Genomic DNA, 14,417 nt, shown 5'->3' on the forward strand with positions numbered 1-14,417 from the left:
TTCATTTGGGTGTCACAGCCATATCACCTTGCAGCCATAGACCGGTTGTCCACTGAAGCTAAGCAGGGTTGAGCCTGGTCAGTACCTGGATGGGAGACCTCTGGTGAAAACTAGGTTGCTGTTGGAAGAGGTGTAGTGAGGCCAGCAGGGGGTGCTCATCCTGTGGTCTGTGTGGGTCCTAACGCCCCGGTATAGTGACGGGGACACTATACTGCCAAAAAGCACCGTCTTGCGGATGTGACGTTAAACCGAGGTCCTGACTCTCTGTGGTCATTAAAAAAATCCCATGGCACTTCTCGTAAAGAGTAGGGGTGTAACCCCGGTGTCCTGGCCAAATTCCCTCTACTGGCCCTTGTCTATCATGGCCTCCTAATAATCCCCATACACTTGATTGGCTCTATGACTCTCTCTCCTCTCCACCTGTATCTGGTGTGTGGTGAGCGCACTGGCGCCGTTGTGCTGTGGCTGCCGTCGCAACATCCAAGTGGATGCTGCACACTGGTGGTGGTTGAGGAGAGACCCCCCCCCCCCCCCCCCCCCCACATGATTGTAAAAGCGCTTTGGGTGTACAGCAATACACAAAGCGCTATATAAATGCATCATTCATTTGTCTTTCTCTGTTTTAAAATGTATGTCAGTAAGGGTGGGTTGCACCAACAAGGATTAAATGAAGCAACGTTTAGAGCGAATCAAGGATTTGAAACAAATGTTAATGATTTAGAAGAAATGGAATTTCAAACTCTTGTTACAGAAATATAAATGTCAAGATATTATGTTTCCAGTATGTGCTGTATATGGAGAGCACGAATATGAATTGCTTTGAGGTTATTAATAATATGCTTATGAAGTTTGTTTGCAAAGAAATGGTCGATGTCAAGGAGATGCATTTTGCACTTGTTGAATACATTTGCAGAATGGACCTTCTTTTCAAAATAAAGTCATGAGGTGTTAGTCATATTTGCTATATATGAAGTGTATGGTTTTGACACCTACATTTGTGTATGTATATGTGTGTAGTGAGGTGTTAAAATTTCTATAGTTTAAAATAATGATTTTAAAAATGGAGAAGTAGTTATTTTGTATTTGAACTGTTAACCCTGCCATGAGTAGTATCTGGGTGAAAGGTCTCTGCCAGCTCCAGGAACTGAAACCAACCCAGACAGCGAGGGGAGACAGAGGACAAGTGCAGAAATGATGCAGGTGGATGGAAGACTATAAAAGGCTGAAGGCAACGATGGACGTGGCCAGCAAGTTGCGTGGTGAAGACATCTCGTTTGTTATTTGCTTATGAGTTACTGTATTTTTGAATAAAACGAAGCCATTGTGTTGGTGATTCGTTAAGCTTTTGAATCAGTCTCTTGAGTAATTAATTCTTAAATAACTAGTTATCAGAACCTAAATAAATCCTTACATCGAGTTTCAAGTGGTCAAAACTGAATTAGCACGGACACCGGGAACAGAGGGGTGAAGCTACATCTAATATCCATTCAACGAAGAGGTGAGTATAGAATGGTCCATTATGAACTTATCAGGAGAAATATGGATATGATTATTGGGTTTTAATTCCCTGTACCGGTATAAAAATACTACACCACACACACTATTTCTGTCTTAGTGCGTCTACAGTTACAATATGTGGCTGATTGAACAATTTTATTTAAACCTCCGCGCCTGTGAATCCCTAATTGAGATTTAAATCTGAGTTTGGAGATATGAGAGCTAAAGGATTAAAGTTAATCTGTCTTAAATATAAAATAAATCCAGGTTCAAAATGATAGTTTAAATGTAAACAATGCAACAAAATTATTAGATAAGCCTTGATTTAATCTAGATTTAATCCCTAGTCACATGGATTACTTTCATAATGTCTTTCCTACTGTTCTGGAACTTAAATGAGTGAGTTGCGTTGCTGCCTGCAGAAAGTTCTCGGACTTCATCAAAAATATCTTAATTTGTGTTTTGAAGATGAGCAAAGATCTTACGGGTTTGGACCGACATGAGGGTGGGATTAGTTCCTGAAATACAATAGCAGTTATTATGCATTCTAAACTATAAAGATAATACTTTATAAAAGATCAAATAAATAAAGTAGATTACTACTCACCATTATTTGAGTGCTTGTTTCACCACAGCCATCATCTTCTGTTGAAATTTTTGTTTGTTACCAGTGCATTTTCCTGAAAATAGCAAATGTAATAAAATGCCAATTTCCACACATTAATATCACACTACTGATCATAAATGCTGGTGTACAGTGCTGTGAAAAATTCTATTGTTGAGTATATCCAGCACTAAATATTGTCCGATATTCCTAAGAAAATTAATATAAAACAAAAGCAAATACAGTTATCATTAATAAACTGAATTTTGTGTTTATGCAGGTTGCCTGTGTTTCATGCACTTTTCTTTGAAGATCTGTACCAAGTCAAGTCACCATTATTTATATAGTGCGTTATACAATACCGATTGTTTCAAAGCTGCTTTACAGTGATAAAAAGTCAAATAATGATGCAAACAGAATTCACTTGCGGGCTATTAATCTATGCGGGTGAAATATTCAATTTGTGTACGAATATTTTATAGGACGTCTACATTACAAAAAAAATAAACACTTGCCAAGTAACCACGCCACTTGCTACATGTTGAGTCTAGTCTAGTTTCTGGTTCTAGTTAGTCTAGTCATTTCGTGTTGCCTTGTTTCCTGTCTGTGTATCTCGGATTAACCGATGTCTCGGCGTTCGGTTTCTGTTTGTACTCCTCATGTTATTGGACTACCCCTCTTCTCAAGCCCTCTGGATATTGTTCGCCGATCAAAGACCCACGCCTGCCCTAGGATTACTCTGTCTTGCCTGTGTTATACCTGTTTGCTGATGTTTTGACCCTGCCTATGTTTTTGACCACGTCTTGGAATAAAGCTTGCAAATGGATCTGCACGTCTCACGTCTCGTTCGCCCGTTACAGCCACGTTCTGCATCTACTTTTCTTTCTTACCTGTCGCCATGATGCTTGACAGCTGTGAACGTTGCATGCATGGTGTGCATTCACGCTCACTGTGACCCAGTCAGGGAAACCGATTTTATATTATTATATATCTATTATATTTCAATTTTTATTATATTTTTGCCATTTTCTATCACAGGAAAATTCATTGCTGTCTAGGCTTTTTTTCTTTCCTGAGGGATAAGAGGGGGAATTTGAATTGACTGATGGGCCGGATCAAACTGTCTCGCAGGCCACATAAGGTCCGGAGGCCGGATGTTCCCCAACCCTGGTCTAGCTAGTAAAACGTGTACAAGTTATGTCACAATAACAACAAATGCTAGTAATCTTAGGCTATTCATCAAAGTGATATCAATGGCGACGCATCCCGTTGTGGTGTTCTTCTTTTGAGGTAAATTGTGGGTTATTCTTCTTCCAGAAACAAAAAGTAGCCGGGATGAACTTGTTTACGTGGAGGCGATGTGGGCGTTTACATGCGCATGCGTCTCACATGGATGATTGGCTCGTGGGCGTGACCGCATTGGATATAATTAGTTGAGACAGGAAAAACTGGACATTGCGTTGGTTTCATATGGATTACTTTGTTTTGGACGTGACTTACTTCATTTAAAAGTAGACATGTCAGGTTTTCTATGCATATATTTCTTTGAGGCAAGTATTCGTGGAGATTCATGGTGTCTGTGAAGAGAGGTGACAGAGTCCGAGATGGCAGAGAATGCACCGTGCATATTTTCTTTATTTTACGAAAGCACATTATACAGACATCTGTGTTCAAACACCCTATAAAAGTGAATTTTGCATAATCGGTCCCTTTAAATGGACAGATTCTATTAATAAGCAGCAAATTAAGAATTTATTGAGGGAAAAGTTGTGACCAACTAATCATTAAAACACATGAAAATGAGCTTGATATCACGATTAAATGAAATCTCTCATTATTTTCAGATCTACAGAAAGTCCCCGACATTGATTTTACATGATCTTCTTCATTTTCATCGATTTGTCAATTGTCCTCTATGTATTTGTTTATTTCCCACCAAAGAACTGTTACAGATTCACTCTTGACAGACCAGCTTTCAGATAACTCACAGCATCTTGATTCGCTTCTTCAGCTTCAGCGATCCTCTTCATCTCCTCCAGCTCTCGCACCCAGATTTCTTTCCCAGCCTCCCTCACTCTGGGGATGAAGAAGTCGAGATGCTGAAGAGTGAAGGCCGAGTCTGGTTTTAATGCGATCTGAGACAGATGCTTGATGGTCTTGTATGCACTGAACAAAAGAGTTAACTTTTGGTCCTCAATCATCTGCAGATCGTTGTCAAGATAATCCATTATAACTGAAAACCACTTCGTTAGTTCTCGAGTTTCTTCATACATCTTTTTCAGATCATCAAACACAATTGTGATGCTTGAAGTGCTGATGATGTATTTCTTGCTTTCTTTGACATGTTTGCTGTGGTGACACTTCCCTGTGCAGACGGTGCAGTAACCGTTTTTCATGACTTTACATTTGCTGGGATTAGAAACCCACCAGCAGTTAAACTCATGGCAGTTTTCCTGACAGACAGTGCAGGTCGTCGCCTTCCTGTGTTTCCATGACTTGCTTTCAATGGGAACCATCATTTTGACAGCCCTTTTGACCTCAATGAGGAAGTTTTTACACTGTTCAATCTTTTCCTTGTTTTGTCTCATTGCCTCCTGAATCTGAAGTTTTTCAGCCTTTTTCTGCTCTTTCTCTTGAATTCGCAGCTGTATGTTGCAGATAAGCGCTTCGAGCTGAATGCGCTCAATCAGGACGTTTGAAGTCAGCTCCAAACTTTTTCTTTCCTTTTCATCCAGAGACTGAAGGAATTTCTCCATCTCTTCAGTGCAGTTTTCCCAGGCGTCTCTTTGAGCACGCATGTAACGTTTCTCATTGTGACGGGCTTCAGCATGACAATTGTTGAATAAGAAATAAACAGGTTGGCCACTTTTGTTGCGTCTGCAGGGGATTCTAGCTTTATTAATGGCACCGAGGACATTTTTGGGTGGCAGACCATCGGAGTGTGTGATTAAAAATACAATGTTGTTCACGATGTCTTTCCCAAACAAAGACAGAATTGAACTGATAATGTAATGCTGTCTGTCTGAGAGACGATTCTTAGACGCTTGAGTCACAAAACAAACGGCATCGACTTCATAAACTCCATCACTGCTCTCAAACAGCATGGCTAAATTCCCAGCAACTTCCAGATCCTTGTCCAGTCCTCTAGTGTCTCCGTAACCTGGAGTATCAATGATGGTGAGCGATATGGGACTCTCTTCAGGAAAGACCTCATACATTGTGATTTCAGAGGTTTGGGATTCTGATTGATCTCCAGCTGCTTCTTCTGTGATTTCATACCATATTTCATCCTCAAATTTCACTCCCAGTAAGTAGCTGACCATAGTGTTGATGATGGTGGTCTTACCGACACCAGTCTCTCCCACCAGCAGAACAATTTTGTTTTGTTTACTCGAGTCTTTTTTCCCATAAGTCCATTTTCTGACTCTCCCATTATCATCAATCACTTTCTTCTCTGTATGCAAACGCAATCTTTTTGGAGGACCTCGATGAATCAGTGTTGCGCTGCATGGTGAAAGACGTTTCTGTCTGTAAAATATAAAGGTAAATGTTTCTCAGAATATTAATGGAGCAAGAATTTTACACATAACAGTAGCCATTGATATACAGACTTTGTGTTACATACTGTACATTTTTCAACTTGAACAAATTCATGTAATAAAATATTTTAGGAAGACAATCCAAGTACAGATAGTATTCAAAAATTGTACCAGTTACATCATTTATTGATACTTTTTCTTCATTTCATGACCAAAAAAATCAAAGTAGGCACACCACAGTTCCAGAGATAGAAAAATAATGATTTATGTTCTCACCATAGGTGACGTTTCGAGCTTAGATGCTCTTGAGATAGTAATCTCAACTTTTTTTTAGCACAGAAAGTTAACTAAATAGATTTCCCTAAAATAAGTATTTTTAAAGTTTTCGAGCGGTCATGTGCAGTTCCGCCAATAGGTGAAGTCGATCTGCAATGTAATGCTATTCTGACGGGAGAAGCACATGTTTGTCATTTTTTTCTTATTTATAATTGCTTATTATGCATCAATTGATGGCGTAATAATCAGATTAAATATGGAAGCAATGCACAGCAACATTGGATGTGATGATCAAACTGTACGATTAGGTTGGATAGTGCTAATCAAAGTCTTGCGTCATTGATTTTTGGTGGCATGTTTTCAATCAATTAACTTTTCTTTTTGTCTTTTTTCATAAGGTGCACTAAGCGAACTTTGCCAAATGATGTTGGCATTTGAAAGCACTCACTTCTCCCGATCATTACTATACACGCCCCTGACTGGCTGCAAGCGGGACTCGGTCCGACCCTGAGGTCGAAAGCATTTTTCAAATATTGCTTCAAAAAGGAAATGGCGAATAAAAGGCATAGGACTAATTCACCTAAAAACGTTAAAGGGATAGGTCTAATTCATCTAAAAATGATAATTATGTAGGCAAGTCACCCTTGCATTGTTAATGATAAGCATATGTTTTAAAACTATATTTAAATTTCTGTATTGTGTACCACGGACTGCTCAGTCTGCCCCTGATGCTTGTGTTAGTTCTTTCTGTAATATGGCCAAAGAAAAGAGCCAAATATTAGATATGTGTACACTGCGTATTGTGCAGGCTTAGATGTTAAGCGTCTAAGCCAGTGAGCACCTTTATATTAACAACCCTGCTTTTCATCAGTGTTAAATATAATACTAGCATTGGGCGAAGTCATACAACCTATATTATGTGCGAATTTAAATATAACCTATAAAAACCACTATACAGTACACTTCATATGATGATATGTTCAGAAATCACAATGCACACACATTCAGAAGCACTACACTGTGTCTATTATTAATAAAACAGTTACATATAATGTAGCAATTTAGTAAACAAAGCTGATGAAAATAACCATAATTTTTACCCTTACGGTCAAATAGTGCACTACAAACATCATCAGCTGCTTTAGCTAACTTGTTAATGCCAAGTGACCATGGTATAGCCATGGATTATCCCTTACATCATTTATATAGAAAACGCATTCATTTCAACTCACTCGAAATTCATGGTTATTGCTGGATTGAATGTGTCAAACTTGCCAGAAGACCTTCAGTGTCACTCTTGTTGTCGAAAAATCATTTCCAACTTTGTGGCGAGGTGGAATAAAACTCAGAGAGCAAGCTATCAATGCTATTCTTGCAAGAAGTTTGTCTGACATAGAGATTCTGCAGCGAGAAGACAAGAACCTCTATACCACTGTGGGGTTATATAAGGATACTATCCCCTCCCCCTCATCTGACACCTCTACGGATGCTGCATAATATTTCTCAGAACTAAGATACAGCAACCACAGGATGTTTCAAAAACATGCAAACCAGTTGTAACCAGCTTGAGGATCCGTTGAAGGGGAAGACAGTGCATGAGCTAAAAGCTTCACGTATACTATACTCTCCTATGTAGATTCATCACTAACACATCCAGGTGTTTAAAAATTTTACTGGACTATTAAAATCACTGGACTATAAAAAGCTTAACAAGACGTTTCGGTGTCTATCCAAACACCTTCATCAGTTGTAAAAACAGGAAGTAACTCTGGCAAATATATACACAAGTGTCACATGATCAACAGACCTATAGAGGTCATATGACTACTAGATTAAATGTGTAACACATGCCAGAGTAGATGGTGTTACAGCTCACGATGGTGCCCCTCCTACTCTCCAAACGGAGCAGTGTCTTTTGTGTATATATATTCACCAGAGTTACTTCCTGTTTTACAACTGATGAAGGTGTTTGGATAGACACCGAAACGTCTTGTTAAGCTTTTTATAGTCCAGTGACACTCCTATATCCAATGTAATAGTAGGAAAAAACTATTTTTTCAAAAAATTCTGTCATCATTTACTCACCCTCAAGTAGTTCCAAACCTGTATGAATGTCTTTGTTCTGCTGAACACAAAGGAAGATATTCTGAAGAATGTGGGAAACAGAGCAGTTCTGGGGCACCATTGAGTCCATAGTATTTTTTTTCATACTATGGAAGTCAGTGGTGCCCCAAAACAGCCTGGTTACAAACTTTCTTTAAAATATCAAACAATACTGGTAACCAAACAGTTGCCGGGACCCCAGGACTTCCATAGTATATAAAAAAAAAAAAACATACACTGGAGTCGGTGGGGACCAGAAACTTTCTGTTTACGAAAATTCTTCAAAATATCTTCTTTTATATTGAGGAGAACAAAGAAATTTTACAGGTTTACGACAACTTGAGTAAATGATGACAGTATTTTCATTTTTGAGTGAACTGTCCCTTTAAAATCTCATCATATAATGGCAGGATCTCATATAGCCTACTACTACACGTTTTATCTTTAACTATTAATGTGCATTTAAGACACAAATGACCAGAACTCAAAAAATTAAGGCAACTGATTGCTTTAGTTGTTTTTTTAGTTTTTAAACTTTAAAAACAAATTCAGAAGTAAAATATTTTGTATTACATGCTACTGTCACGGTGCACACACGAGGGAGGAACAGCAACACGCAGACGAGGGTGTAACTCAAACAATAAACTTTACTTAAGACATCAGGACAGGACATGGCAGGACAAGGCAAGGCAGACAAGGACATCACACACCGGGGTTAACGAGTAGACCAGACAGCATGAAACTCAACAGGCAGGAACTTAAATACACACGCTAATGAGACAAACACACCTGAACAGAATGAACTAATCACATGAAACAAGGACAGGAAACAAACCAAATATGGACACAAGGGGCAGGAACACATGACACACACGACAGAACCCTGACAGTACTCCCCCACCTGGGCTAGCTCGGAAGTAGAGGCTTCTTAATGGGCATGACAAGGAGTCAGGGGCCCTCACAAGGTTCCCTCAGCAACCGCTTCCACTTCCGCGACAGGGGGGCAGGCGGCTGGAATGGCCTCCATGGCCACAAGACGAGGAGCCTGCCCCAGACGAGTCTCCATGGACAAGACATGACAAGGTAAGATTAAAATGTTCCTGTGGGCACAACAAACACAAACACGGCTCTCCTGGCCGTGACGTGTGGACTTGATCCACGGAGAGGGTAAAGGCGGCCGATGGGCATGAGTCAGCGGCAATCCGGCGGGCTTGAGTCAGCGGCAATCCAGTGAGCTTTGAGTCAGAGGCTGGCCGGCGGGCATTGAGTCAGAGGCGGATCGGCGGCGTGCACAGGGAAGCTGCGGATGGCGGCGTGAACAGGGGAGACGCCGACGGTGGGTGGGCTTTCCCCACGGACGGCGACGTGATCTCCCGCGAACGGCGGGCTCGGTGTGCCGCGGGTAGCGGCGTGAATAGGGGGAGCCGCGGACGGCGGGTTGGCTTTCCCCACGGACGGCGGACTTGGGTGAGCGGCGAGGTTGGGAGCCGCGGACAGCGGCGAATATCTCCTACGAGGATGAGCCGCGGACAACGGCGAACTTCTCCCGCGATCGTCAGACTGGAGGGCTCGCGGCCAGCGGACTCTCTGGAGGCGCTCTGGAGGCCCCTCAGGACAGACATCCACAGGAACACAGGACGGGGACCTCCAGAGCAGAACAGACGGAGGCCCCGGCGGAGCTCAGGAAGCCATGGCAGAGCAGGGAGCTCAGGAGGCTATGGCGGGTGGTATTTGTGGCCGTGGCATCCTTCATCGGCCCGCCCACCCCACCCAGAGCTCTACTACCCCCCCCCAAAAAAAATTCCCATGGGGAATCCAGGGGGTATCAGGAGCCCTCCGGGGCCAGACAGTCAGGAACAGGACAGGACCCCGATAGCCCTCCAGGGCTAAACACAGACACAGGAACAGGACAGGACCGGACAGGACCGCCCACAGGAACAGGAGCCCACCTGGGCTAGCTCGGAAGTAGAGGCTTCTTAATGGGCATGACAAGGAGTCAGGGGCCCTCACAAGGTTCCCTCAGCAACCGCTTCCACTTCCGCGACAGGGGGGCAGGCGGCTGGAATGGCCTCCATGGCCACAAGACGAGGAGCCTGCCCCAGACGAGTCTCCATGGACAAGACAAGACATGACAAGGTAAGATTAAAATGTTCCTGTGGGCACAACAAACACAAACACGGCTCTCCTGGCCGTGACGTGTGGACTTGATCCACGGAGAGGGTAAAGGCGGCCGATGGGCATGAGTCAGCGGCAATCCGGCGGGCTTGAGTCAGCGGCAATCCAGTGAGCTTTGAGTCAGAGGCTGGCCGGCGGGCATTGAGTCAGAGGCGGATCGGCGGCGTGCACAGGGAAGCTGCGGACGGCGGCGTGAACAGGGGAGACGCCGACGGTGGGTGGGCTTTCCCCACGGACGGCGACGTGATCTCCCGCGAACGGCGGGCTCGGTGTGCCGCGGGTAGCGCCGTGAATAGGGGGAGCCGCGGACGGCGGGTTGGCTTTCCCCACGGACGGCGGACTTGGGTGAGCGGTGAGGTTGGGAGCCGCGGACAGCGGCGAATATCTCCTACGAGGATGAGCCGCGGACAACGGCGAACTTCTCCCGCGATCGTCAGACTGGAGGGCTCGCGGCCAGCGGACTCGCAAACAGAACAGGAACAAACAAAAGACTTTTCAAAAACGGAAAACAAAACAAAGTGAAGGGGTGCCGCTTACTGGTGCGGTCTGGTCTTCTGTCACGGTGCACACACGAGGGAGGAACCAGGAACACGCTGACGAGGATATAAACTCAAATAACAGACTTTAATCATGACATCATGGCAGGACAAGGCAAGGCAAACATCAACAGGAACACCGGGGAGTAACGAGTAGACCAGACAGCATGAAACTCAACAGGCAGGAACTTAAATACACACGCTAATGAGACAAACACACCTGAACAGAATGAACTAATAAATCACATGAAACAAGGACAGGAAACAAACCAAATAAGGAAACATTAGGCGGCAACACATGACAGACACGACAGAACCCTGACAGCTACATGATAACATATTCATTTTGGGGAATTTATATGGATATAATCACAATTTGGATAATAACAATCTTTTTGAATCCATAGAAAATATATTTATTAGTTGGCTAAACAAGTATCCAAGTGCTATTCTATTAGTTGGAGGAGATTTCGGGTCGGCCTAACTTAAATAACAATAATCTTCAAAATTTCATGGATAAGCTCAATCTAATAGATATTTGGAGAGACAAATTTCCACATAAGTCATTTACCTGGAGCAATAAAAGCGGGGTCCAGTCAGTCCAGAATTGACTTCTGGCTTTTGTTTGAGAGCTTTAACAAAGATGATGTAGTAGTTGATATTGCTTCCTCTCCACTAACAGATCATAAAACTATATGCATAAATATTCAATTCTCTAATACATTGTATACTGTTTTATCAACAGATCGTACTGGAAACTCAACAATTCATTGCTACTGTATGATGAGGTAAAAAAAAAGAGATCACTAATTTGATTCACAGATTTTGTGATAAAGCCAATAAGGAAAATGCTTTTTGCTCAAATTGGGAACTTTTGAAATTTGAGGTTACTAAATATTTTAGGTCATTTGGCAGCCGAATGGCCAAATTGAATAGAGCTGAAGAAACCAGCATTATTGTTGAAATTACAAAATTGGTAAATAAATGTCCAGAAAATTTATTAGAAGATGAGAAATGACTATTATCAGATCTGCAAATCAAACTAGATGAACTGTATAGAAGAAAAGATGAAGGTGCGTTTGTTCGATCGAGGAGACGTTGGCTTGAAGAAGGCAAACAAAATTCACAATACTTCTTTAATTTAGAGAGACGCCATATTAATAACAACATTAGTAAATTAAATGTGAATGGGGTTGTAACGAAGGACTATAAACTAATTTCTAGTCACTGTTATGAATTTTATAAGAGAATATATACTTCCAATTTTTCTCAAGCTACATCTGATGCTTTTTTGAGTTCTATAGAGGTGAAAGCTATTGACAAAAATGAAAGTGAACTCTGTGATATGCCCAATTCTGTTGAGGAAGTGATAAAGGCAATTAATCATCTGAAAAACAATAAATCACCAGGTACGGACGGTTTAAAAGGAGAATTTTATAAGCAGTTTATTAATGATTTGGCCCGTTTTGCTAAAAATGTTTAATGAAAGTATAAACAATCAGTGCCTTCCTTCTACTTTGACTCAAGGATTAATTACATTAATTCCCAAACCAAAAAAGGATCTACTTTTTCTCCACAATTGGCGTCCAAGTAGTCTACTCAATAATGATTATAAAGTATATGCCCTGATATTAGCTAAAAGACTCAAAGGAGTATTAGATTCTATTATAGAAGAAACACAATCTGGATTTATGAGCAATAGACATATTACAAACAATATAAGACTAGTTTTAGATATTTTGGGTTATCCTGAATTTAATGTAGATAATGGTTTTATCTTTTCCTTGATTTGTGTAAGGCCTTTGACTCCGTAGAGCATCAGTTTATTTTTGAGTCACTTATAAAATTTGGTTTTGGACATTCTTTCACTAGTGCAATTAAAACTCTTTATAAGAACAGCAACAGTTCAATAAAACTGTTGGGTGGCACTTCTACTAGATTTAATTTATCCAGAGCGATTAGACAGGGTTGCCCTGTCTCTCCATATTTATTTTTGATAGTAAGTCAACTTCTTGCTAATCATATTAAAGCCAGTGCTGTTAAAGGTATGACTATTATAGCAGTATATATTACTATTATAGCAGTATTATATTATAGCAGAAAGCAGTTTTAATGAACTCATATGAAACTAGTGGTCTCAATTTCCTTGACTTGTCTAGACTAAACAATACTTTTAAGATCAACTGGATTAAACAACTTGTTAAGTACCCAACCTCTGTTTGGAATATGATTCCCCTTCATAATTTATCTAGTCTGGGTGGCATAAAGTTTTTTCTTGTTTGCAATTTTGATATTAGCAAAATACCTGTGAAACTTTCGGCATTTCATCATCAAGCTTTTGTTGTGTGGAATTTGATTTACAAACATAATTTTTCACCACACCATTACTTTATTTGGAATAATAAGGACATTTAGGAGGACACCTCCAATCTCAATTGGCAGGAGGCAGTCATCCGGTGTTTAGAGAGTCTCCGATCCCAAGCCGGAGCCCAGTCCGCGGCGATGATGGTCCCGCCGCTCGCGGGGAATTCAAGCCCGCTGCCGTTCGCAGCCAACCCAAGCCTGCCGCCGTTCGCGGTCAACCCTACTCCGCCACCTGAGAATGTGGCAAGCCCGCCAGAGAACTGTAACTGTCTCCGCTGGTTCCGTCCAGCTCTCCTGTGTCTCCACTGGTTCTGTCCAGCTCCGCGCTTCCAGAGCGCCCCCAAGAGTCTGCGCTTCAAGAGCGCCCCCATGTGTCCGCGCTTCAAGAGCGCCCCCAAGTGTCCACGCTTCAAGAGAGCCCCACAGAGCCTGCTCCTCCAGAGCGCCCACACAAGGCCCGCTCCTCCAGAGAGCTCCACAGAGCCCGCTTCTCCTCAATTGTTCCCTGGGGGGAACTTCCCCAAGAAAATTGGGTGGGGGGGGGTTTATATATCCATGTCTGGATATATAAACCGAGCCTCCTGTCCCGCCATGGTCGTCTAAGCTCTCTGTCCCGCCATAGTCGTCTAAGCTCTCTGATCCTCCATGGCCGTCCAAGCTCTCTGATCCGCCAAGGCCATCCAAGCCCCCAGATCTGCCATGGCCTCCCGAGTCTCCAGTCCCGCCATGGCCTCCCGAGTCTCCAGTTCCACCATGGCCTCCCGAGTCTCCTGACCCGCCCTGGAGGCTTCCCTTGTCTCCTCCCTATCCTGTCCTAGCCTCCAGGGAGCCCCCCTCCCCTCCCCTATGTGACTGTTACGGAGCGGGACGCACCTTCCGGGAGGGGGGCGATATTTGTCACGGTTTAGTTTCTGTTTAGTTTCCCTTTTGCCCTTTTTTGTTATTTCCTGTTCTAGTTTCCAGTCATCAGTTAATCAGTCACTCCTGTTTTGTGTTAATTATCTCGTTTACTCCTGGTTCCTGTTCCTTTATAAGCACTCAGTTTGATTTGTATCTTTGTCCTGTCTGAATGTTAGTACATGGAATATTGTGTTGATGCTTAAAAGACCTCCTTTTCGTCTACTCCTCGTCGTGCGTTTCATTACTACAACCACATTCCGTAACATTGACATTCTGTAATAATTATAATAATAAAATAAAAAAACGGTTGATTGAAACACCTTCATGTTGCTCAGAGACACAGAACAGTGCTGTGACTGTTTGTAATTATTTTTGTTGGAGAAATAGAGCAAAAGCAGGAAATATGGTGTCTAAAACATAAGT

At 42.3% G+C, this 14,417-nt stretch overlaps 1 protein-coding gene across 1 annotated transcript; it reads right to left on the reverse strand.

The window, feature by feature from the left end:
• Positions 1–3,706: 3,706 nt before the first annotated feature.
• On the reverse strand, positions 3,707–7,374 carry LOC306854495 (uncharacterized protein). Its single transcript, XM_079392582.1, has 2 exons — positions 7,149–7,374; positions 3,707–5,629 (listed from the first exon to the last, which is right to left on the reverse strand). The coding sequence occupies exons 1-2, from the start codon at positions 7,157–7,159 to the stop codon at positions 4,048–4,050; spliced, it is 1,593 nt and encodes a 530-aa protein (XP_079248708.1). The 5' UTR covers positions 7,160–7,374; the 3' UTR covers positions 3,707–4,047.
• Positions 7,375–14,417: the final 7,043 nt, after the last annotated feature.

This window comes from Barbus barbus (assembly GCF_936440315.1).
Source record: "Barbus barbus genome assembly, chromosome: 3".
In the NCBI taxonomy this organism is placed as follows: domain Eukaryota; kingdom Metazoa; phylum Chordata; class Actinopteri; order Cypriniformes; family Cyprinidae; genus Barbus; species Barbus barbus.